This window comes from Sceloporus occidentalis, unplaced genomic scaffold (genome assembly GCF_023333645.1).
Source record: "Sceloporus occidentalis isolate IW3139 unplaced genomic scaffold, rSceOcc1.0.p SCAF_6, whole genome shotgun sequence".
Classification (NCBI taxonomy): domain Eukaryota; kingdom Metazoa; phylum Chordata; class Lepidosauria; order Squamata; family Phrynosomatidae; genus Sceloporus; species Sceloporus occidentalis.
This window is the reverse complement of record NW_028316986.1, coordinates 29,958,440-29,985,238: the sequence shown is the minus strand read 5'-3', so window position 1 is coordinate 29,985,238 and position 26,799 is coordinate 29,958,440. Positions and strand designations below refer to the sequence as shown.

General features: G+C 40.4%; 1 protein-coding gene across 2 annotated transcripts; it reads right to left on the bottom strand.

Moving 5' to 3' along the window:
• Positions 1–26,799, bottom strand: LOC149310564 (voltage-gated potassium channel regulatory subunit KCNG3-like). Of its 2 annotated transcripts, none has more exons than XM_089529192.1 (2): positions 25,976–26,799; positions 1–5,058 (listed from the first exon to the last, which is right to left on the bottom strand). In XM_089529192.1, exons 1-2 carry the CDS (start codon positions 26,668–26,670, stop codon positions 4,413–4,415), a joined length of 1,341 nt encoding a protein of 446 aa, XP_089385318.1. In that variant the 5' UTR covers positions 26,671–26,799; the 3' UTR covers positions 1–4,412. The 2 variants fall into 2 exon arrangements, with proteins under 2 accessions (XP_089385318.1, XP_089385317.1); XM_089529191.1 differs by having other exon boundaries at positions 26,009–26,695.

Genomic DNA, 26,799 nt, shown 5'->3' with positions numbered 1-26,799 from the left:
CTTAGGAAAAGAACGGCTATGTAAATATTTGATTATGAAAATAATGGAATGTAAAGTTGTAAATGTGTCAATAAAATAATAATAATAATAATAATAATAATAAAGAATCCTACTCCTTCACATGCTATTTTAATACCCCATTGATAGGAAAGTGATGATCTATTTGCACAAGCAGAGAGCTGCTTCTAGCATTACTGGTATGATGCGTGGTGCTGGACCAAGGTTATAGAAAGCTTCAGTGACCAACATCTACATCAAGATTGGGCAAAGTGTGGCCAATGTGTTGCATGTTACTCCCCAGGGACATTTTTGTAGCCCCAGGGCCCACCAATGATCATATATATGTTTGCAAAACTTTTTTCAAAGATTGCTTTGCTCTAGATTGCCCCCAAATGCACTGTAGGGTGTGGCAGCATTTCCACCACATTTTGAGCCCCCCCCCCACCATGGGTAAAAAGCTTTTTTTTTCCAGAAACATATTTTGCTCCGAAATAGTCCAGTGATCACTAGGGTATATGGGATGCATTTCCACCACATTTTGCAGGCACTCGGGCCAATTTAGGCCTGGCAGAATTTTTTTCTTTTTGTAAAACCCAAACATGGTGAAAATGCCCCCATAACCCCTAGAGCAGTGGGAGACAAAATAAATAAATGCAGTCACCCCTCCAAGTCTGCAGACTTGAAATCCATGGACTTGAAAATCCGCGGAGGGGTATTAACCTCAGTGGGGTGCACGCCCCATTCAAGCCTATGAGGTTTGAATATGTGCCAGTTCTGGAACTTGTGCAGGAGGTTCAGGAACAGTTCCCCATGAGTTCCAAGAGGCAGCCATAAATTAGTTAGTTAGTTATGAGAGAAGGTGCAGTCCTCCTATGTCTCACGTGGGGCTAATGTGATCCCCACATTTTCCTCAGTTACTCATCCATGATCTAAACTTTAACAAATTAAAATTGTGCCCAGATACTTTAAAAATTCTACATTTCTAAAGCTCTTAAACATAATTTCATAAAAACAGTAAGAGATACTCCCAAACTCATTCATGATTTTAAAATTCCACCTTTTTTTATAAACATAGATCATATTTATGGCAGTTTTTAAGGAAATGAATAAAACAGCGAAATTTCATGTTCACAAGTACTGTTAATATTTAACAGTACAGGTCTATACGACTGCTTTTCCACATCATATTAATAGTGCCATTGAGCGGTACTATATAAGAACTATTATTCTTTTATTTTTGTCCTACATTTACAAGAGAGTACATACTATTTTGTTTTTACATAGTACAACTTACATTCAGCTAGAGAGCTCCTTTTCCATACCAGCAGAGCTTATTTTATTTTTATTTGTTCAATCAATTAATTACATCAAAGTGTATCAGTTTAGCATGGAATCCTTTGTTCTGGATCATTATCAGACACAGATAACAAATCTCATTTGACTGAGAAATATAAGTCACCTGTAGATCTGCCAGTTCCATAAAACACAGATGGCATTAAGTATCAATATAATTTCCATTTTTAAAAAAGAGAAAGGTTTAGTCAAGGCTACAGAGAAGTCGAAGGAGATGTGGGCAGTTTTTGCCAAAGGATGGTTAGACAAGGCAAAGAGATTTGGGTGATTTCTTGAGAATATACTAGAACGTTTGTAGTTTTCAAAGCTTTTCACCCACTGACCTGTTTCCCTGCATCATATTTTTTGAAGTTTTTCTGTATCTCAAGCAGCAAACTTACTGATTTCCCTATGGAAATCTCCAAGTGGGTTATTTTGCAACAGTAAAAGAACAGTCTTGTGGCATTTCAAAGATTAATAAGATTTAAAGAAATCTGTTTATATATGTATTATCACATTTATCCTTCCTCCAAGAAGCTTAAGGCTGGATATATCCCATTTATTCTCAAAAACTATGAATGAATCACCTTGTGAGAGAGGTTAAGCTGAGGGACAGAAACTTTCCCATTCCATTTTGATGGCAAGATGGGATTTTGAACTCAGTTTACTTTTCATTTTCCTCTGCACCACTCTGTCTATTGAACTGTGATTGTTAATACAGTGGAACCTCGCCATACGCGGGGGATCCGTTCCGGATCCCGCTGCGTATGGCGATTTCCGCCTATGCTCGAGCCCCATTGTAAACAATGGGGCTCGTGCACGGCGGTGTGGCGGCGCGCAGGGCGCAACGGGCGCACACATCCATTCAACTGAATGGGGCACGCCACCCCTTCAGCCCCACGCGCGCACCGCGGCTTGAGCGCATATGCTCAAGGCCGCGTATGGTGCGCCCGCCTATGGCGAGGTTCCACTGTATAACAATTACAGCACTGATCCGGTTGGAAAATAGCAATAATAGCCAGACTTTAAAAAAAAGGAGTTTGTTTTTGCTGGTGTGCCTTCTGTGGTCACACTGACTATGTCCCATTTTCCTCTGCTGTCATGCCATGTTCTTAGCAGACTTCTCTTTCTCCACTGAAACAGTTACACTGGCAAAAAGAATTTTGTCCATAGTGAGGCAACACCGAAGCCACCCATCACATTGTCATCTATTGCACTGAATAATAGGTCTCTCCCATAGTGCATATACTTGTTGTTGATCCCCGAACACAAGAGGATTTATTGTATCAGTGTGACTTATAAAGCTTAAGGGGGGGGGGGGAATAAAAACAAAAGAAAATCAAACCCTAGTCCCATCAGAAAAAATGTGTTGCACAAAGAAATAAGGTCTGATTCTCATCTTGGTTGGAAATCTGGAATCCAATAATTCTGTTGACCTCACTTTTGTTAATACAGATTTACTTGGCTTTCACAGAGATTATTTCCTCTATTGTATGGATGGAGCAAGGGGGGAGTGGCATGGGGAAGGGAGGATCAGAGTTGAATGTAGCCATGGTTATATTCCACTGGGAATAGGAAGACTCAGAACAAGTCATCTACCAGTATTTTATATGCAAATATAAAAAATTTATAGGAAGGTTATTTTAGCTAATGATTCAAGCATTTGTAATGCAATGGCTTCCAACCAAAAAAAAACTCTCTCCATACTGACAGTTCTGCAGAAGAACCTGGTCAGTATCATATGTTAAATGCTCACAAAAGCATCTGCCATGGTGTTTTGGATTTGCTATCACCATTCACACCATTTTGGGGAAGAAGCATTCCCTATTTGGTCTGCAAGCCAGCACTGGCTATCATTCTCTGCAAATCAGAATATACCTCAGGATGTACCTAGCAGCTCTCTGTTGCTACATGATGTAGAGAACAACTGCTGGTAAAGACTAATTGTCCTTGCTTGTTCTCTGTTACCATTGCTGCTACTGAGATAATATCCTCATGAACCGCACAAAATTTCTGTAATGTGATTTTGAAGCCAATATAGTCCCTTATATTGGGGTTTCATATGCTATCTGATATGGGGAATCAATAATTTTCTTTCTCCTAATGTGCCTGGGACTGGTGCCATGTTTGTACCTATTGGCTATAGCTGTTTCTTTCTTTCTTGGAAACTTTCCACTGGTCCATGGACCCGACCCACCCCACCCCACCCAACCCAACATACATACATTTTGTGTAACACTGATCTGATGAAAAGTAGCAGGGTGGTCTGATCTGAAGAGGAAGACAGCAGTTAGGTTTTCCAGCTGGGAAACAGATAAAGCCAAACACCTTCCATGTGAAACATGGAAAAGTAATAACTGAATATGGGTTGCACACATGTTTCTTTGTTCACTGATTTCACTGAAGAAATACCATTAGGAGGTATGGGGTGCATTTATACTCCATTGGCCCCCCTCAGCCAATTTAAGTCTAGGAAAGGCTTTTTTGAAAACCAAAGCATTTTCAAAATGCTCCCAGAGAGGTATTTGAGAGCAAACATAGATGTGTTTCAGGGCAAAAACATTTTTATTTTATTTTATTTTGTGGGTGCAGGTATGGCCCTCCAAGGTCTCCTAGGGGCTAATGCAGTCCACTAGCCTTCCACAGTTGCCCACTCAGTTAAATCACTGGGGCTACTGTTTAACCTTAGCAATCACATGCTCTTGATTTCAGTGGATACACCTTTTAGTTTAACTAAGCTTCTTGGGTCCAATCCAGGTGCACTACAAGAAAAAAAATTAATATTTTTAAAAATAAAAGATTTTTTTAAAAAATAATCATGTGCTTCACTTTAAACAGTGCATACCACCTGCAATTTTCAAGAAATTGCAGACTCTCATGCTTGATGAGACCAAGGAAATTACGACTTTTATCCTTGCTTTCACCCTGGTCATGCTCAGCTAGTATGGAGCAAGGAGCAAGTGGCCATGCCTGAGCTGGAGAGGGCAAAGGTAGAGAAGACAAAAGGCATCTCCCCACTCAACCCTCAATTTATCAATCAGTATATTAAGGGCTACTGTAAAATGCAATTGTGCTATTTGTTAATTTAAGAATTCAGCAGAGATGCTCCTACTGTACCTAGCAGACCGGAACTTGAGCTCATGGTAACATTGCACAAAGCTGTGGTAGATGAAAGTAATTGGCAGAGCCAGCAGAACAATCCCACTGACCACACAAATCCCTCCAAGAATCCTTCCAGGTATTGTAACAGGGCATACGTCTCCGTATCCAACAGTAGTCATTGAGATGATAACCCACCAGCAGGCAGCAGGGATGCTGGCATAACCTTCATTGGGTTTCCCTATATTCAACCCATGTTCAAGGAGCTGGGCAAGTGCACTGAAGATTGCCATAGCAACGCAAACAAAGACAAGCAGCATCACCATCTCCCTATAGCATCGCTTTAAAGTCAGGCCAAGTGTCTGAAGGCCAATGAAATGACGAGCAAGTTTAATCACCCAAAAAATCCTCATCATTCGCAGGACTCTCAAGGTGACTCCAGCCCTCTGGAGCTCTGAATTCTCCCCTGTAAAAACTGTCATCAGTACAGAGATGTAGTAAGGAGTTATTGCCAATAAGTCAATGATGTTCAGGGGCCTCTTGACAAACTTACACTTGTCTTTGGAAACGATGAACCTCACAATACACTCTGCAGTGAACCAGCCTATGCAGATTGCTTCAATTATCCTGTCAAAAGAAACAAGCAGAGTTAATTCAGTTCCTGAGAAAACATTCATTTGTGCTATTTTTGTTAAAATGTGTTTTTTAAAAAACTGGACATCACTACAATGAAACAGACTCAGACTTTTAGTAGACAAGCATGCCAACTACAGAGTGTTCTGGATCTGGTTTATAGATAGGTTTTCCAGTGACTTTTAGCCAAATGCTAGTGGATTAGAACCTGCTATATAAACCACTTACTTGATTAAGTTTCACTCAGTCCTCATTTTTTTTAATGTAGGGTCATTTAGGGGAAGGAATTTTCTCTTAGTAAATTGAATATAGGGACTTTATGGCTTATTTGTTTGCATTTATTTTAACATCTTAGATTTGATAGAAATCTCCCACTAAAATCTAAGAAAACTAGGACTAATAGGTCAGCATTCCTATTCCTTGCCTCAAGTTAAATGGTACCAAAGCTATTGGACATCAGTAGATAATGTTCAACTGCAAAGTAGAACTGCATGTTTTAACAAGTATCTGTATTTCTGTTTATGTGGTCACTTGTAGAAGTAGCTCCAGTGGTTCTGCATTTAGATAATATTATATAGCAGTTTTATTCTCCGTTGAGACTCTTCATCCAAGCCTTTTAAAAACTCTTTCGCAGATGAATAATTACCAGGAGCTGTAAAACACCCAAGCATTCCTCCAAGGTGGGTGAAATCACTGAACAGAACAGGACAGAACGCCATGTTACTACATCCTTAAATCAGAGCACCAGAGAAACTTATTATCAGGTGACAGAAAAGTTCTTGAAATGCAGTCCTTAAAATAGCCTTGATTGTTCTGAGTCAAACTGAGAACTCTGCTCAAACAAGGCTAAAAACCATGGAACAGAATGCAAGACTTTCCATCATCATTGCAATGTGAATAATAAATGCAAAGAACTTGTTCAAAACATGATCACTTATCCTACAAAAACTATATTATCCAACCCCAGCTAAAAGTACATATCTATACCTACAACGTGTCACGTGTGGCAAAGACAAAAACAAAACAAAACAAGAAAAGTGCAAGGTGGCAGGAAGATCTAACTACTAACTATATTTTGTGTAGTTTAGCCAGGAATGCTTCATTCTCTTTTGCAATCTCACCTCTCTTTTCTTTTCTTTTTGCTGAAGGATTCCAGAATCCCTGCTCTCAAGATGACTCAAATGAATCACTGGGAAAATATATCAAGTGCTCCTACATTTGTGATGCACAGCACTGACAAAGGGGTGGGTGAGTGGCCTCCCTAGTTCTATTAGAATTCTCTGCAAAACTAGAAAGAACATTCTTTACTCTAAATCTATAGACAGAGATGCTACCATACCCTGGAATATTTAAAAGATAAAATCTGGGACATGTGTATCCAAGCAACACCAGAGTGAGATCAAAATAGCAAATGATAATGAAGAAGAACACATGTGCTAGAAGGGGCTGCAGCAGTTTGCTTTTGCCTGAGCCTACTACAAAGGACGAAAATGAATCCTTTTCTCTCTCCCCACCCTCCTGCTGAGTTAATTGAGTGCAAACTACTTTTGCACTTTGTACACAGTTCACAGTCGTATTGATGCTGCCTCTCACAATACCAGGGCACTGAAAACAGCTGCTGATCAAAAGCCATCCAATGGGTATTAGGACATTTGAGCCTGCACAATACATCTCTGGACACACAAAGCAATGGAAGCATGAAGAACTTGAACAATAGTTAGTAATCCATTATGAATAATAGCTTAAATAAGAGTAGACTAGAATTCATTCTCTGAAGATGCCAGCCACAGATGCTGGCGAAACGTCAGGAAGAAACTTTTCTGGAACATGGCCACATAGCCCAAAAAACCCACAAAAAACTAGAATTTGTTCTGTTGTTAACTACCCTCAAGTCAACCACAACTCATTGTGACCCTGTAAAACACCTTCAAGTCCCATTGACCTCAACTGCTCTGTTAAGCTCCTGCAGGATAAGGGTCATGGCTTCCTTAATACAATCTACCCATCTAATTTGTGATCTACCTCTCTTTCTACTACCCTCCACCTTTCCTAGCACTACTGTCTTTTCTAGTGAGTCATGTCTTCTCATGATGTATCTAAAGTGTGACTGCCTCAATTTTATCATCCTGGCTTCCAAGGAGAGTTTTGGTTTGATCTGTTCTAGGACCCATTTACTTGGTTTTTTTTGGCCATCCACAGTATCATCAATGCTCTTCTCCAGCAACACGTTTCAAATACATTTATTTTCCTTCTCAGCTCTCAGATCTGTACATGGTGATGGGGAATATGATGGCTTGGACCATCCTCACTTTAGTGTTCAGCATTTTATCTTTATGCTTTAAAATCTTGTCCAGTTCTTTCATAGCTGCCTTTCCCAATCCTAGTCTTCTAATTTCTTGACTACAGTCACCATTCTGATCAATATTTGATCCACATGTGAGGCTTAAATCTCCCCTGCCCCTACAGCCCTTTTAAATAAAAAAATCCTTCCATATATATATATATATATATATATATATATATATATATTAAAAATAATAAAATAGAAAAGCTTCAACTAGAGGGTTCTCCCCCCCTTCTTTTTTAGCTCATGCATGGAAAAGGATAACTTTGCAGTGGAAAAAAATGATTGGGTGGCAGGGAGATTTTGTCATCTTGGCTTCCAGGACCCAATTGCCTTTTTGGCCAGCCTTAGCACTCTCTTCCAGCACCACATCTCAAATGAGTTGATTTTCCTTCTGTCAGTCTTCTCCACCAGCTATCACATCTATCAATGATGATAAGAAATATAACAGCTTGGACAATCCTAAATTTAGTGTTCAGTTATATCTCTTTGCACTTAAGGATGTTGTCTAGTTCTTTCATAGCTGCCTTTTCCCATTACTAGTCTTCTGATTTCTTGACTGCAGTCTGTTCTGATCAGTAATTGATCCAAGGTATGAGAACTCCTTAAATATTTCAATTACTTCATAATCTAGACTGAATTCATGCAAATTTTCAGAGGTCATTATTTTCCTCTTCTTAATGTTCAACATTAAGGCAGCTTTAGATCTTTGTTCTTTGACTTTCTTTAGTAATTGTTCCATGCCATCGTTGTTTTCTATTAGTAGTATGGCACCATCTCCATCTCTTAAACTGTGACATTTCTTCTTCCGATCTTTACTCCTCTTTCCTCAAAGTCTAAACCTGCTTTGCATATGATGTTTTCTGTATATAAGTTGAACAAGTAGGATGATAAATTATGTGAGTTTTTATAATATATATATATATATATAGAAAAGACTCTAAATTATGATACAGGTGCTGCTATGTGTAGCAATGAATATTGGAGAAGGAGGTATTTTAAGACTGATAGAACTGTCCATATCCACAACAAAATTAAAGTTTCAGAGTTATAAAGAAGAATCTGATATATGTCTGTGCAACAGCATTGCATAAGACTGTTCTTTAAGACAGCAACTTTTATTCTCACACACATATCTGGAAGTAAATAGGACATCAGTAGGACATCTGAGTAGACACCTAGCTCTGTAAGTCTCTTTAATTTCATTGCAATCCAAGTAACAGTGGGGGGAAACTGGACTTCAGTACTGCTGTAGGGACAAAGGTTATGAGTAAATTAAGAAAATCTGTGATATTCCTCAAGTGCCAGGTTTTAATCAGCAACTAGATATTACAACACATGTGGCCATTCAATTTTCGTTTGTATTCATGGCACTCGAGTGGAATGCTGATTTCTTCCTTCTCTACAAACCTCTCTAATTTAGGATATTTATCATCCTTTTAATGAAAGTTATTTTAATACAATTCTTTGGAGCTTGTTTCAAAATTTCCTGCTCTGGCAGCTTCCTTCCCTTACTATAAAGCAATCATTTCGCTTAAATTTTGCTCTGAATGATAAGACCCAAACATAATAACCTAATATACATACAGACTGGTTTAGACTGCTTCAGAATTTTTTAAGAGTTACTAATAAAGATAGTTTATTGTACTTAAAGTAATTACATTCACCACCAAAGCAACTTTAAGTTGCAAATTGCATATTTCACCCTCCAACATTCTCTAAAAGTCTTCAGCAAATTTATTTGAACACTAAATATAGAAAAACCAAAGGCTTGGCCTCGTCATCCACTAAATGTCTGAATAAAACATAGTATACAAGACAAGAAACATGAAGGGAAAAAAAACACAGGAGACAAGACAGCATGTGATTAAACTTGTCAACATCAGTTTGTACAAGAGGATGCTTTTGTTTCCACATCAAACAGCAGTTAAAAACCATCAGTATTCCCTGCTCCCAATATCTACAGCTGTTACCCAGGCAAAATCCCAGTGAAGTTAGTGATAGGCATTTTCCCCAGCTGTTTTAAAGAAAATTGACCAGCTTTTCCATATGACCCTTCCTATACTTTGAAATCTACATTAAAGGCCCTGATGTTAGGCAAGAAAGGCTAGAGATTACTGGATGCACAAGACAAGGTTTTCTTTGAAACCACAGGCTGGAGTTGGGTTTGCAATCCACAGTTTATACTAACAGTCAGTGGCATCACTAGGGTTGGCATCACCCAGTATGCTAACTCATTGTGTCACACACCCACACACCCACTGACATCCTCTCACACCACACCATACAGAATCCTTAGTAATTTGTTTTGTAATAATATTACGTACAAATCATAATTCCCATATATCACTGAATGTAATGGTAATAGTTGTGACATAAAAAATTAGTAACATTAAAAGTATACCCTTAAATTACAATATCATATACACAGTCTGAAGTCATTTACATGTACATAGTTTCATGTGATTAAAGTGAAAATTCAATATGATTTTTTAAAAATAAAAATTAAAAGAATAAAAAAGTTATTTTTTTAATTTTTTTAAACAATTAAAAATTTAAAATATTTATTTTTATTTTATTTTATTTTAAAAGCTGGGGCCTCTCCCTTTTCCTCCCACAGAGCCTCACCCCACTCACACTATCTCTACAGTGTTTTAAAGGGATGCAGACAAATGCCATAGCCCATATATGCCAAAAGGCAAACGTTTGGGGAGCAGTGGTGAGGCTGCAACAGACATTTTCATTGTTTCAGTTCATCTGGATTGTCTGGAGTGTAATTAAAGCAGAGCAAAAAGCCTGGACCACTGGCATGGTTAAATTCTTTTTGAATTGTACACAATGGAAATGAAGGGATACATTTCTCATATCTGTAATTTGTATATAGGAGGATTCTGAAATATATGCATTGCAGAAGACTCGTCATACCCATATGTTTAAAAGTATGCCTATAGTTTTCATTATCCACCCACAGGGCTCTATTTAAAGGGGTGTAGAATGTATTTTTTAAAAAGTGCTATAGGCTAGGACTTGCCAAACTGGCTGCTAGCCTAGAACAGTTAAAAACGCACACGTACATTTGGCTGTGCTAATGTTCTACCACTTTCTGAAATATTTACTGGTGCTCTTAAGAATACTATGCTATCAGCTAAACTTTTACACAGATCAGTTCTGTAATAGGCAATAAAAGTAAATACTCTTAATGATCGATAATGTTTACAGAAGCAGTTACTTGGGCTTTAATGCATTTTAAGAACCAAATGGCTGTATGCTCAATAAGTGGTGGTTCTGCAAAACATAAAAATCACAGCTTCAGAATATGGAGTTTAGAGTTAGATGGGACAGTATGTTCTTGATGGCAATGAGCTGCCAATATACAGCCCAGAGAAAAAGTATCCAGAAGCACGCATGAGACTCTTTTATTGGCATTATAGGATTGTGTGTGTGCGCGCACATGTGTGCATGTAAGTTTTCAAATCAGAGGAAGGCAAGGGCAACACTCCCTCTTTGAACAAGAAAGCCCAGTGATAGGGTCACCTTGGGGTTGCCATAAGTCAGAAATCACTTGAAGCCACACAACAGCAACAACAAAAACAAAGGAGAAGTTCAGTCTGTTTGGGGAGTGGTGTTACTCCAAAGTCTAGCCTCCCTCCACACCCCCTCTTTATGTGTGTGTGTGTGTGTGTGTCTGATATTAAAGGGACGTTGTAGGCATGTGGCTATGAGAGCACCTCCAGTACAGGAAACTAACCATGCTATATAAGGACTTCCAGGACAATATTTGGAGATCCTGTGGGCTCAACATAGGGAAAGCCAGGATAGATCAACTAAATTCAGAATTTACATAATCCCTGCATTGATAGGAGTGATGGAGAGTGATAGACCTTGTGCCTACATATGAACAGTAGGCCAAGATTACCTCCTTCTGGGGGTGAGATCCCTTTGTTCAGGGACATTCATGGTGATTGTCCAGCCATTTACAGACTGCCAGTTCTATTCTTCCCTCATGGGAACTTCACTGTAATCATAAAACTGCCCCAGAATATATTTTGTCCTATAAATATACCTGCTCAGGCACTAGCAATTTGGTCTTGTTTTGAGGTCAGACAGACTGTCTGTATCTCACGTGACTCCTCAGCAATGACTGGCCAACCCAGATCCACAGGTAGTGTGCTGAGCCACCTTCATCTTACAGAACCTCCCAACTGGAGCTTTTGCTTCTGGAATCAGGTACAGTATCACTCTCTGCAGTCCTGAAAATCATGATCTGCTACCACCTTTTATATCTTAGTTCTTGCATGTGTGTGTGTGTGTGTATTTGTTTGTTTGTTTGTATAAAAGTCAATTTTCATTTTTCTGTAATAAATAAAACTGCATTTGGACCTTGCATTCTGGAGTTTGTTTTCTCGGAACCAGTATACACAGGCTCAGTCCCTGCGTTTAGTTGCTCAAAGCCCTCCTAGCAGCTTTAAGTGAGCTAATACAATTCCTCCTATTAAATATTGATTGTGGGTGCCCTGTGGGACCCTGGCATCTTGGCTAACAGAGGGCAGGAAGGGAAAAGGAGAAACACTGTATGCATTATTTTCCATATAGCTTTCAGAGTAATGGCCAGCCATCCTATTTTCCAAAGGGCGTATTTGTGCTATTATAAAGTATCAGTTTTATGGGGGGTGAAATGATGACAGTACAATTATGGACAAGTTTGCCAACTTTAATTGCACTAACCCTGAAGCAATTAGCAGAAGATACAATCCATCTCCATGTTGTGAAAGGCCTCCATTGTTAATACAGCATCTCTAAGATGGTCTTTAAGGCAGCACTTATAAACTTGGCAATCTCATCTCAATCACGGCTTCTTGCAAGGAAATGCTGAAACACAGCATTTTAATCTTTTTAAAATCTGTACTTCAGGTATACCCTAAAACACATTTAAGTTGCAGTACCATTTAATATGAAATAAAATGTTTATTTTAGAAAATGAAACACAAAGTAACAAATTTAGTTACTTTTGAGAAACTGGAAAGTAAAGATACATTTCTTCAAAACTGTAACTGAGATGAAAAGTTATCTATCTTTTGGAGCTTTCAAACTATAACTCTTGCATATTATTTTTTAAAGTACTCTGTACTTTCTGTACTTTGAAACACTGGCTGCTGCCATACAGCAAAATATATGCAGTTTGACACTGTCATGGCTCCATTTTGTAAAATCCTGGAATCTGTAGTTTGTTGTAGCGCCAGAGCTTTCTGACAGAGAACATCTCACAAAATTACAAATCCCATGATTCCATAGTATTGAGTTTGACAGCTAAAGCTGTGTTAAACTGCATTGATTCTACAGTGTAGATGCAGCTTCTCTCTCTCTCTCTCTCCCTGCCTTTTCCCCTTTCTCTGCCACAGAAATACATAAAAAAGGAGTGCAGCCCCTTGTTTGAAAAAGATAATAATTAATTTACCAATGGGGCAGAACATCGTGGTACCAGGCACCAGATTTCTGAAAAGTCTGATGGCCCCTAAAATAGTAGAAAATCAAAGCTACTCTCTCAGCATGGCACAGGACTAAACTACACTGTGCTAAGTAGGTGTGGTGCTTTCTTCTCTTTATTCCTCTAAAGTAAGTGCATTTAGGCCATCCAGACTGGTAATCTCTCCCTGCCACCCAGCCATTTTTTCTACTGACAAATTACCGTTTTTCCATGCAGGAGCTTAAAAAGAAAGGGCAACCCTCCCCTCTTCAACAAGCTTTTCTTCAAAAAAAACCCCAATAATACCAGGAAAGGTAGAGGGCAGTAGAAAAAGAGGACAAGCACATGCCAGATGGTTAAGCACAATCAAAAAGGCCAAGGCCCTGAGCCTGCAAGACCTGAATGGAGCAGTGGAGCACAGGAATTCTTAGTGATGCCTCGTCCATGGTGTCTCCAGTACAGATCAAGGCTATTTGCGTGTTTGTGGTAGCCCCAGTGCAGATCAAGTCTGTTTGTGTGTTTATTTTCCAATTTGAATAAAACAAACACTGGAGTTCACCTACATGATACTCATTCAGCATAGCATATACTTTAGCCAAGTACTACTCAAAGTGGTGGTCCATGGGTTGTCTGTGAGCAAGTCCCCCTGGTGCCAGTCCCCCTGGTGAGATTCCAAGAGAGAAAGGAAGTTAAACAATTGTATCAAGTGGGTACAAATATGGTATTGGTCCCTGGCATGTGGGTGGATGGCGGGAGTGCTGGTCTCCAGCAAATAGCTTGGGAAGCACTGTCTTAGCTGAGAGACCACTCATATGGCTCTGGTCCAGACTATCAGAAAGATTGTATCTCCCTAGGGGAGCTTTCTCTTGGTCTCTCCAGGCTCACTTGGTCATCACAGGCTCATTTGGTAAATACATAGGAAACAGTCTTCTCAGTGCCTGCTCCCATCCTCTGGAATTCCCTCCTACAGGAGGCTATACTTCCCTCCCTGCCCTTCTTTTACAGGCAGGCCAAGATCTTTTTGTCCAGTCAAGCTTTTAATGCTTGTAGGTAGCAATCTTATAAAGGCAGGTATGCTTTATTTTTAACTTTTGCATATTTTTAAATTATTTTATACTGTTCATAAGCTGTTATTTTATTGCAATTATTTTTAGTTGTGTTTAAAACTTTACTATTAGGCTTTAGCTGATTCTTGTTGTGAGGTGCTTTGAGTTCCACTCTGGGACAAAGGCAGCATAAAAATGAAATAAATAAAGAATATAAATAAAGAAATAAATGGTTTCTTCTGCCTTTCTTCTTCTCTGGATTTACACATGTGTGGATCATATACACATGGCTTATTTCTGGCTCCTTCCATAGTTTTTGGAGTTTGTTATTCAGGTTTCAGTCCAGAGGTTGTTACTAATTATACTATCAAGTAAGAGAATAGTACAAGTGGAAATTTTCTTCTTATGAAAATTTAAGCAAATTATCTCCATCAAGCAATACTGTAATAGCAATGGTTATTGCATTATCTGCTTTTCCTTAATGATGATGTTTTGTTTATACAGTGTACATTTATGGGTGAAGGAGAAAGAAAATAAGCACTAAATTTTACCTGGTATTTATTTCTGGACTCCATAAATAAATCTCTCAAGTATTTGGAAATAATTATTGGAAGAGGGGAAATCACTGCACTAGGTAGAACGTTTTTCTAATCAATATGTTTACAATCAGTGTACAAAAGAAGTCTGCAGCTCTGAAGTCAATCTGCACTCCACCACTTGTTTTGAACAAAAATAAAAACATTAACATAATATTGTACAGTGGGTCCTTAGTATCCCCCATGGATACCAAAATCTGTGGATGGTCAAGTCCCATTAAATACAATGACATAGTAAAATGGTGCCTCTTATATGAAATGGCAACATCAAGGTTTGCTTTTTAGAATTTATATATATATTAAGTATTTTCAAGCTATGGATGCTTGAATCTATGGATAAAGAATCCATGTGGATATGGATATGGATGGCTAAATGTAATTTTATTTATCTTAGACCAATTTTATTTTTCCTCATTACTATGTTAACTCTTAAACCCACAAACTCAAGGAACAAACCTAGATTATTCAATATGAAGTACCCCACTAATAAAGTTAGTGAAACTATACCAATGCAAGTAAAGCTACATAGATCACGCTCTTCAAATTGCTAGACAACCACTTGTAATTGTCTGAAAGCAAGTATATTACCCAAAATAAATGATAATGCAACTTTATAAGCCTTCCTTATAATAAAATTTAATAATTCCTGTCAACATAATTTTAATCATCCCCAATCTCTCAAATTAGACCTGGTTGATACATTTTTATGCACTGCCCATAAACTATGAACATATTAATTTTTCCTTATTGTCTGTGGTTGCTTATTGTCTTGAGGCATACCCAGACCTTCTACCTTCAGTTTATAAATGCTGGTGTTAGCCCTGAACCTGGGATCTTTGACCTGCAGTGCTAGGCTATGGCATTTTTATCAAAACTAAAAGAGAGAGAGAGAGAGAATTGGTCCAGGCAATAAGAAAGCAAAAGAATACACATGGCTTGTTTCTGGCTAAGGAAAAGCAAGCTAAGTGTCAAAGCTAGGCTATTTATATTCATTTACAAGACAGGACTTTGGGCTTATGAACATATATTAATGACAGGTCTCTGCACAAAGGCAATAGAACATGGCCAATAACTATAGTAGGTTTTAATTAGAATTCCACATTTTTATTGCACTAGGAACCTAAGGAAGCTTCCTTTCAGTAAGTCAGCTTATTCATCCATTTGGGCCAGTTTAGACTGCCAGTAGTCCTCCAAGGTGTTAGGCAGGAGCATTTTTATATCTACGGCTCCAGAGACTAGAACATGAACCACATTACAAACAGAGATTCCACCTAAACATTAGGAAGAATTTTTTGACTGTATGAGCTCAACAGTGGAATAGCCTGTTCATGAGCATGGTAGAGTCTCTTCCTTCAGAGATCTTTTAAGAGACTGGATGACCATCTCCTAGAAGTGCTTTAGTGTTGCATTTCTGCATGCAGGGGGTCCCTTCCAACTCCACTTTGCCCATCTCTGCCTTCACATGAGTACCACTGACATTCCCACATGATTGTGGAAGCCAAAATGTTTTTAATCTCACCTTCACCCTTGGAGGCTGCAGAACTGATGGACTGTGTCTCTTTAGAGAGACAGTGACTTGTAGTGCTTCAAGCTTTTTATAGCCTCTGCTCAGGAGCAACTCAAAGTTTCAACTGGTCATCTCATTGGGCAACTGCTATTTTGTCACCTGTATGACTGCTGAGTCTCAAATGTAACCCCCTGCCACATTTAACCCCTTGTTATCTGGGAAGAAAATTAGGATAATGGGAAGAACTCTGCTATGATCACACTTCAATCCTGACATGGATATTAGTCAGCAACTGAGTCTCATAAAGGGGAAAATTCCCAATAGAGCCTCTGCAGCTCTTCATTAACACTGGCAGGAATGGGGATGAAGACTCTCTGGATTGTGCCTCTGAGAAGGCAATGAAATGACTTAAAGAGCCATCACTTCTTTAACCAGCTTCAAAACGGAGTTGAAAACCATCCTGTTCAGAGAAGCCTTCCCAGGCATTGCATAATTGTCGCTTACTATTTGATGTTCTTTTGGTGCCTGTTTATCGAACCAGTTCCTGTATTGCTATGTACTGTATATGTATTATCCTACTTGAGAGTATGTATTTTCCCTGGAAGAAGATTAACCATCCATTATGAAGCCAAGCCCTCCCTCCAGTCCATCTGCCTTGGTCTAGACCTCGGAGGTAGAGAGGAACTGCTGGACCTCATCCCCTTTCCCTCCACCACTCCCTTCTCCTTCTGTGTCATGTCTTTTTAGATTGTAAGCCCAAGGGCGGGGAACTGTCTAACTAAAAAGATTGTATGTACAGCGCTGTGTAAATTTACACGCTTCATAAATAAAGGTTAATAATAATAATAATAATAATAATAATAATAATAAACAATGCAGTTCACTAAAGAAAGGAGACTATTACAGAACTCTTTCCTTTTACCATATTTGCCTGAGGTAGGTCTGCCAAAGTTACTGAGAGGGATTGGATGCCTTTGTGATCTAGGATGATGCAGGGAAAAAGGAAGGGAGCATGAGAAGTACCTGGGTAAATGCCTATGAAATCGCACTATCCAATCAACACTATCTGGTAGAGTCTTGTTTTGTTCAGCAAGACAGGCACCCAGCTATTTAGCATCTTCTTTAAAAGTCACACTGTATGTTTTAGTTTGCCAGTGAGAAGTGAACAGTTCTAAAAGAACTTAATAATACTAAGATTTCACAAAGTTCCACATACTGGAAGGCCATCCTTGTGGTTTCTCTTTTTACCATAATGATGGTATTATGGGAGAGCCTCTAAAGCAATCAAACAAGCCTCTAGAGCAATACAACGATTATACATTTTAAAAAGGCAACATTAAAAACATTTAAAAGACAACCTTTTAAATGTGAGAAAATGCTATATGATGACATACTATATGGGCACAGTGATATCACAATGGTTAGCCACTAGGGACCAGTGACATATTCCACACAGCTCTTACAAGAGGAAAAGATGCACTAATTGGAGGCTGGGGTTGCATCTTCCCACATCAAATTGTTCAAATATTTGAATGCTCTAAAAAATGTGATATTCCAAAGAATTTAAATTCATAAAAAGATTAACAATAATGCATTTCTCCCTTGTTCCACCAAGGGAAATCTGCATAGGTTTGTGCTGACTGTCTAGTCACATTTGAACTTGGGGACTATACAGACTGGCACTGCTGGCCTGTGAGCAGGGTGAGGGCTGAGCATCCGCACACTCCAAGCCCTAACGATGACACCCAGGCATCATTTTGGCATGCACCTTTCTAGATGGTGTGTGTCATGATGATGCACCTCCAATGCAGCGCCCAAATGGAGCAGCACCAAACAGGTACCATCAAGGCATGCCGATGCACCTATAATGCCCCTTCCAGGAAACAAGAAGAAGCCGCTTTTCGCAGCTTCTTTCTGCTCCCTCCAGGGGCCAGATCATGCCACTACAAGCAGTTGCTGCAGCACCAATCAAAGGCAAAAAGGGACCGCTGCATGCCACCCACCTGTATAGCCCTTTTGTGAATAAATCTGTTTCTGAAAGGGATGCACAACCCTAGCAGGACTCACTAGACATCCACAAATAACATGCTAAAGCTGGACCAGCACCAAGTTTCATGGGGGAGAAATGAGCATGTTGAAAGTGTTGAAAGATTTTTACATTCTCTTTCCAACTCCTTAGATAGATAGGGAATTCCTGCATGCAGATTCTCCTCTCTCTCTCTCTCTCTCTCATTCAAACTAACCTTGTGACTTAGGTCACTCCCCCTTTGTGACTAACTGACATTCTCTCCAAAATATTTTCAGCTAAGCTGTTGGTTTTCCATCTTCATCACTCAACTTTCTTTGAAAGATGGTGAGATAAATAATTCCTTTTACCTGAACTACTTACTAGCTAGATTAGGATATAGCTTTTATGTAAATATAGATTAAAGCAATTAGTACACTTTTGTTTTAAACTACAAACTACGTGTTTGTTGTTTTTGGAGCCAGACTCAATTCTTAGGAAAGCATAGTCAGACAAACGCACATCTCTGCTATTCTGCTCCTTTAAAACTAGACCCTAACAGGCTTGGCTTTGACATTTTTGATATTTGAATATTATTGTTTCCTTTACAAAGGCCTTAGGAAACTAAGACTTAATTACAGGTAGGTGGCCTTTTAATAGTCCTCAAGTTATTATCATTGGGCTTCACTATGTCTTTTAGGAAGTGTCTAAAAGAAACTGGCAGTGCAGACATGTCCTGTGTTAGAACTGAGTTACGTTAACAATTAGCTTTGCTGAGTTGTGAACAGATCATTAACACCTTGTAAATGAATTCTGCAGATTTGTATGAACAGAAGGAACCTTATTCATACAAGCAGAGTTATTTGTGATTTCCTCTGAGTGATCTTGGCACTTATCAAGTAAAGAACAAACAACTATCAGTATAGGGAAATTATGTCTGAACAGAAGAACAAAAGATTACAAAAATATGACCAGAATTCCTTTCATGCTTGACAATCTGCCATCATTAGACTCTATGTGACAGCAAAGCAAAGATACTGTCCTAAAACAATTTTTTGTTTTGTTTTGTTTTTGAACCAACTCTTTTCATAGAAAGATTTGTAATTGTATTGTATTAACAGCCATTTTGCATGTTACAAAAGAAATCCCCCAATTCTATCCTGTTATCTATGGTATTACATCATCTCTGATATAAATGGATCGTCATTCATTAGATTATGTTGCAGCATTAGATTTCTTGCATTGGCAGAAGTTTGTTTAAATGCCCCACATTCACGTTATAATTCTAGGTCCTTTTCATACTACACACTTATAGCACTGTGATTCTACTTTTACTGTCATGGTTCCTTCCCAAAGAATTATGGGATTTGCAGTTTGGGAGGGAGTAGTTAGAGGTTTGAGCATTGGACTATGACTATAGGACAAGGGTTTGGATCCCCACAACAACAGCTTAGAATTATTGGCCAGAGAGTTATAGCGTCTCATCAAACTACTTATCCCAGATCTCATAGGATAGAATCATGACAGTTAAAGCAGAATCACAGTGGTATAATTGTGTAGTGTGAAAAGGCCCGCTGTGAGAAAAAAATTCTTCACCGTGTGTATACTGTAGGCACACATAGGAAATGTGGATCTCTGCAGTATGTGGTGAAGACATTCTATTAAAAGGCCACCTATTTGTATTGTACACTAGTAAAAATGGATATACACTACATTTTAACATTTACCACATTTGATCTTAACATTAAATTGCCCTTAAGTGTTGAATTTTCCATTGATGTCCACTGGCCAAAAGTCCTAAACATTGGCGGGTTACAGACCGCCAAAAATACGTATGGAATACATATTAGGGTTAGGAAGGGGCGGTGCTTCCGCACCCCCCTAACCCTAGTACGTATTCCATACGTACAACATGGTGGCGCCCCTTCCACATGGGGGCCGCCATGTTTACGTATCGGACGCATAGCATCCAGACGTGTCGCGGCACCTATGATGTCGCGAATGCGCCAGCGGCGCCTCGCAACGTCACAGAGGCGCCGCAATAAGGAGCTCCATTTTGGAGCTCCTTTTTTGCTCTGCGCGGGAGCCGCGCGGTGTGGCTGCTGCGGCTCCCGCACGGAGCAAACGGCGGCGGCGGCAGACTGCCTCAAAGCGGCGGTCTATAACCTGCCATTAAAACTACTTTCCCCAAGTCAGTAAAGGTTGAGTATCTTTTATTCAAAATGCCAATATCTGAAATACTCCAAAACTGTCCACATGGTGGCTGAGACAGTAACACATTTGATTTCTCTTGGTTCAGTATACACATAATTTGTTTCATACACAGAATTATTTTTAAAATGTTGTGTATAAAATTAAATTCAAGCTATGTGCATAAGGTACATACAAAACATACATGAATTTCAGTTTTAGACTTGGGTCCCATCTCTAAGATATCTTGTAATGTATATGCAAATATATCAAAATCTGAAAAAATCTGAAATCCAAAATACTTCTCATCCCAAACATTTCAGATATGGGACATTCAATCTGTATAATAATCACACTGGATCACAGAAGGTCTATCAAAAATAGTTTTCACTGGTGTGATGTGACAAGACTACTGGACTCAATAATGAAAGCTAAAAGAAAAAAAACCTCTAAGATCCTACTCATGCAAAAGGACCGAGGGAAAAGAATAACTTGTTCTCTCCTACCATTCATGATAAATTTGTCTGTACAGTATATTATTATCATATTTCATTCTAATACTTTGCTTGCATTTTTAAGCTAGCTGGAAATGTTTCAAACCAGGGCAAAAAAAAAAAAAAACCCCTTCTGGCTGCCAGAAGTAGTAAAACTATAACTCCCATGATTCTTCAGCACTTGCTATGCTGGATAGCACTGCTACCAGTTCTCCTCCAGTAAAATCTGGAGGACCATATATTCCCTGTCCATTTTTAACATTGTTTTGCCTAAAACCAAATGTGTAAATTATTTAAAATATATTTTCCATTTTCTATTAGGATTTTTAACAATGGCACTTTTCCCCTGCCAAATATATAGCACAAAACTAGAAACAAGTGTTTAGAGCAGCACATGTGTGTTTGCGTAACTAGGATGTGTTTGCTGATATCAGACACTAATGATACTGCCTCAGCTGAGGATGTCAGATGTTCCTTAATTTGAAACAGACCTTGTTTAACAACTGTTTTACTGTAGAAAAATTTCAGTAATCCTCCTAGATAAGCAAGACTACTCATTGAATCTATTGCTTGAAGTTAAAAACTAGAGATTCCAAGAAAGAGATGGAGTACTTAAATATTTCATTCCTTTTCTGAACAATGTCCAGTCCCAGTAGATAGATTGTGAAAACCTCCATAAAAATATGGTTTTGTGGACAGTTTCTGCTGAACTCATATCAAAAATAGGTGTTCGCCTTTTTTATTTCTTCATCACATAAAAAAATGGCTGTTGAAACATTACTGTGGTACAACACTAGACCAGAAAATGTCCTCTGTAACTAACTTCACAATTTTATAATTAAAGCAGGTTTGTAGATGTGGGTGAATTATTCAAAATGAAGCACAATAGTTCTGTTATAAAGTTTCCAACTGCAGGGAGGGTTTAAACAAGGGAAACTGATAACTTGGCAAAGGAAATTTGGAAATTGGCCAGAGAAACTGGAAATTGGCAAAGAGCCCCCAACACTTCAGAGACAGCAGTGCATACCTGTGGAAGCAAACCCATGCCTCTTTATTTTGAAATTTAGACCTCAATGATGACAAAAGCCACGCTGAGGAGCTGCAAGATCAAAATTTAAATAGTAAGAGAGACTTTAGTGTGTATATGCATACTTTCTTAAGTCAGAGTGATCCTAAGGCAATCCTATCACGGGTTTTCTTAAGGCTTGTTCAGAAGGGGTTTGCCAGTGTCTTCCTCTGAAGCTGAGAGAGTGTGACTGGCCCAGACTCTGCTGTCCAGAGTCCTAGTCCAGCACTCAAACCACTACACCACGCTGGGTCTCAAAGGATATAACCTATATCCTGTATAGCAGTGGTTTTGTAGAACAATAGGCACCAGTTTCAAACAAGCAAAATCTGGAATTCCCTTCCTCTCTAGCTGGGGACACACAAATATTTAAAACAATACCAATGTTTACTGTGAGTGGTAATCAAACATCCAATGGCTTGCATTTACTTGAAAATGAAAAATTCTGCATCACTCCTAAAAATGCAGAAGTTGGTCTAAGAAAAGATAGCATATCACTTATTTGATATTTCTTGTTCCACGGGACAAAAACAGCATCCTAATTCAAAACTACTGGGTCCGCCTATGACAGCCTTTCCGAGACTGATACTTCTAAATATATTGGGTGACAATTCACATCATCCCTGACCATTAGCCATGCTGGCTAACCCAGTAGTAGTTGCAATCCAGACATCTGCCGAGTTTCAGGTGAGAGAAGTCTGGCTTAGTAAAAAACTTGGTGTAGCGATGGATCTCCCAACTATATCAGAATTAGAGAGTTTAAAGCTACGTTGACATGCTCCAATCCTGAAATCTACAATGTGCCCTTAAATGCAGTGGGCAATGAGGCAGCCATATTCTTTCCTGCCCATTCTTTCTTTACTTGTTTTCTACCCCACTCTCCTGACTGATGTCATCACCAGGACTCCAGACCAAAGTGCAGACCAAGGAGAAGACTAGGTGGGAAAAGCTACGTTTGCAAGAAGACACTGGAAGGTACAGTATGAATGTCTGGGTTCCAACTGAATAAACCCAGGTTTTTAAAAGACTTCATTATTCATTCAGTTCTAGACCACTATTGTCCAGGAAACAATGTTTGGGGCTTGGCATGGGAAAACTTCTATCTGATGCCCTCCATTTACATTTTTTCACAATGTTGTGGAGTGCTTGACATACCATAACACTAGGGCACTGCTGGTAATGAAAACAGCAGCTCAGAAACCCAGTTATCCAACATGGATAACTTCAACATTGGGCTCTTGGCAACTCTTCTGGGCTTCCAGGTTGGAGAGTTTATGTCTAAAATCTCAACTACTGCTTTAATTTCCCCCCCTTCATACAAGTCTTCCAGCAGCCATGTACCCACTAACAATTCCTTTTTCCTGCCTTCCACAAGTCTGACACATAACCCTAACTGCATCTGCAAAGAATTTGGGGATGTACTCTGAACCAGCGTGCATATATACTTCATACATTGGGTCTCAGCAATGCCTCCTATGAACTGACCATGCAGTCTGGAAAAGACTTAGCTCACCCATACAGATGCCCATGGCAGAAGAAAATCTTGTTAGATATGACAATTATCCTCATAACCATCTGAGACCATCCCTAACATTAGGCAGAGTGAGGCATCTTGCTCAGGTGCTAAATGTTGGGAGGTCACTATGGCAGCCCTAAACTTATTTCCCCCAAAATTCTTTGCTCATCCCTTCTTGTTGACCTATCACAAATGTGAGACATGGCATGTCCTGTACTCCCTAAACAGATCTTCTGTCCTCAGAAGATAGTTAGATTGAACTGCCAACACAGTTTGCTGTTATACAAATAATGTCTATGTTTGTGCCATCTTGATCTCTGCCCCAGGCCACAAAATATCTTGGCCATCCCTTGGTATCCTTGACCTGAAGGAACAAAAGGCTCTGAGAACATTGTATGAAAGCAATTAAACTAAAGTATCCTAATAGATGCTTATCTAGCCCTTTGGGGAGCCAGCAGAAGGAGAAAAATTGGTGGGGAAAGCAGTAAAATATTCTTCCATTACCAAAAGGCTGCTGCTTGGTTCAGAGAAGCTACTGCTCAGGTCCATAAACTCTCGGTTCATGTATTGGCTTAAACTACATTTTTAAACACATTTCTCAGGCTTAGAGAGATTTTTACCTCAACCCTCACAGCTTCTGCATGCTTTCAAAATTTCCATCCAAAAGTGAAGAAATGTCCAGTTATCTTACAGTGCAATCCTGTTTAGATCTAGGCTGAATCAAGCCACACTAAGTTCAAATACGTTTTACTTTCAGGAAAGTGTGCCTGGGATTACTTGGGCTTGCAATGGTGGACTGAGAAAGGGGGAATATCCCAGGCTTTGGGCTCTAGGAAGTTTGATCCTTAGCAGCCTGGTATCAAGCGCTAGGGTACCCTTCAAACACCAAAGGGCTGCTTCTTGGTTCAGAGAAGCTGCTGCTCAAACTACATACTGTATTTAAACATATTTCCTAAAAGATATGTCCAGTATCTCAGAGAGCAATCCTATTTGGATCTAGTCTGAATTGAGCCCCAGTGAGTTCAAATAAGACTTTCTCATGGAAGTGTGTGTGGGATTACTGGGGTTTGCAATGGTGCACTGAGAAAGGAGGGGGAATATCCCAGGCTTTGAGTTACTTTGGACTCTAGGAAACTTGATGTGTGTAGTGTGTGTATAGCAGTGTGGTGTAGTGGTTTCAGTGCTGGACTAAAACCCTGCTCAGCCACGGAAACCCACTGGGTAACTTTAGGCAAGTCACACACTCTCAGCCTTAGAGGAAGCACAGGCAAAAAAAAACCCCCTCTCAGGACACACCTTGGCAAGAAAACCCTGTGATAGGCTTGCCTTAGGGTCACCATAAGTCAGAGATGACCTGAAGGCACCCAAGAACAAGACACACCGTTTTTTATCTCAACAAGCTGATCTCCCCTCCTTCTCCCAAGTCAGCACCTATGACTGGCATAGAAAAAAAAGTTGCTGTTGTTTCTTTAAAATAATACCTGTAAACTCGCTATGTAGAAATTAGAAATTAGAGAACACTTTCGCCTTCTTTGTTGTGGATGTTTCTTAAGAGAAGAACCTGATTTTCTGAGCAACCCCCTATCCTTCCTTTTCCTCACTGCCTCCCTCCCTTCTTTCACCAAAAGGTACTTTGGAGCTGGTGATGTGTCTAAAATGTGGGAAACGACCAAATCCACCTGAGGAAGTAGACAAGTCTAGTAAAGCTCATGCTGCCAACATTTTTCTTTCAGTTAAGAACAAAACACACATCAAAAACAATCCAGTGCAAGACTGCCTTGGCTCAGTGCTAGGGAATCCTGGGAACTGTCATTTGTTGTGGCCCCTGAGCTCTCTGACAGAGAAAGCTCACAATTCCCAGAATTCCCTAGCATTGAGCCAGGGCAGTTAGAGCAGTCTCGGACTGGATTATTTGTGCAGTATGTTTAGAGCCTGAATGGACAGGCCAAAATAAAGCTGCTTTGGGTCACTTTGAAGGTATGATGTTTAAATGATGCATGTGTCCTAAGCAGCTGGAAGCCACACCAAAGCCATGCTCCAGTCCTAAGGCCTCTTCAGATGCGTGTGTCATTTAAAGAGCATACCTCCAAAGTGTCCCAAAGCACTTTATTTTGGCCTCTCTGTTTGGGCCCTGATGCTGCGTCCACACTGGAGAAATAATCTGGTTTGGCACTGCTTCAGCTTCCCTGGCTCAAGGCTATGGAATTCTGGGAGTTGGAGTTTGTTGTGGGCCCAGAGTGGAGCTCTGCTCTGCTCTGGGCCCACAACAAACTCCAACTCTCAGAATTCCATAGCCTTGAGCCAGAAAGAGTTAAAGTGGTGCCAAATTGGATTATTTCTCCAGTGTGGACGCAGCCTCCAAGTCTCAAAGGTGCCGCAAGCGCTCTGAACATGCTGCTTCTACAGACTAGCAGGGCTATATATCTTTGGATTATTATTATTATTATTATTAACCTTTATTTATGAAGCGCTGTAAATTTACACAGTGCTGTACATGCAATCTTTTTAGTTAGACGGTTGGATGTGGGAAGAAGGTGTGAGGAGAGCAACCACAGCGATGGAGGGAGCATTGGTGGCGGTGGAGGAGGAGGAAGAAGAGGAGGAAGAGGACACAGACTGAGACTGGACAGACACTCTGGACGTGTAGAAAGGGGGGTTGAAAGTATTAATCGCTTCCTCCTACCCTGAAGGCTCCCTGAGTGAGTCTGCTGTGTACCTGCTGTTCTCCTCCATGCTTCGGTTCTCGGCCGCCCGCCACTCGGGCATGGTGCTGGCACACAGCACCACCATGGAGACCACCACGAAGAGGATGGAGATGGTGGCCAGCACCTGGGCGGCCAAGGAGGAGGTGGGCTCCTCGAACGTCCTCCGCATCCTCTCCAGCCACTTCTTCTCCGGGGGCTGCTGCTGCTGCTGGTGCTGGTGGCAACTGGTGCTGCTGGTGCTGGCGGTGGCGGTGCTGCCCTCGGCCTGGAGGAGCTCCTCCTCGGCCGAGTAGAAGGTGTAGGTGTCGGACATGCGGTCGTCGAGGCGGCGCTGGCAGCAGTGGTCCAGGTGGGAGCCCTCCAGCCCCCAGTAGAGCATCTCGTGGTAGAAGGAGAGCTCGCACATGCGGGGCAGGAAGCGCAGGTGCCCGTAGCGCACGTAGAGCATCAGGAAGCCGAAGGCCTCCGAGTGGCGGTCGAAGAAGTACTCGTTGCGCTCGCGGTCGTAGTCGTCGCACACCTCCAGCACCTGCCGCTCGTCGCCCGGCTCCGAGGCCAGAAGGCAGCCGTGCAGGCGGCTCAAGCGGCGCAGCGGCAAGTCCTTCAGCAGCTCCCGGGCCAAGGAGTAGCGCCTCCCGCCCACGTTCAGCACCACCACCGGCGGGAAGGGCATGGCTCGCCCGGACGCTTCTCCTCCTCCTCCTCCTCCTCCTGGGAGGGCGGCGCGGGGGCTCCTTCGGAGGATGGTCGGCGGGGGAGGCTCCCCTTCAGAGGAGCGCGGCTTCCCTTCGGAGGACGGTGG

Bases quoted from the DNA above. Each gene is read 5' to 3' on its own strand.
- LOC149310564 (XM_089529192.1), bottom strand. From the start codon at position 26,670: ATGCCCTTCCCGCCGGTGGTGGTGCTGAACGTGGGCGGGAGGCGCTAC. The intron at 5,059-25,975 runs GTAGGAGGAAGC...TTCTTTTGACAG, and splicing joins TCACTCAGGGAGCCTTCAGG to GATAATTGAAGCAATCTGCA.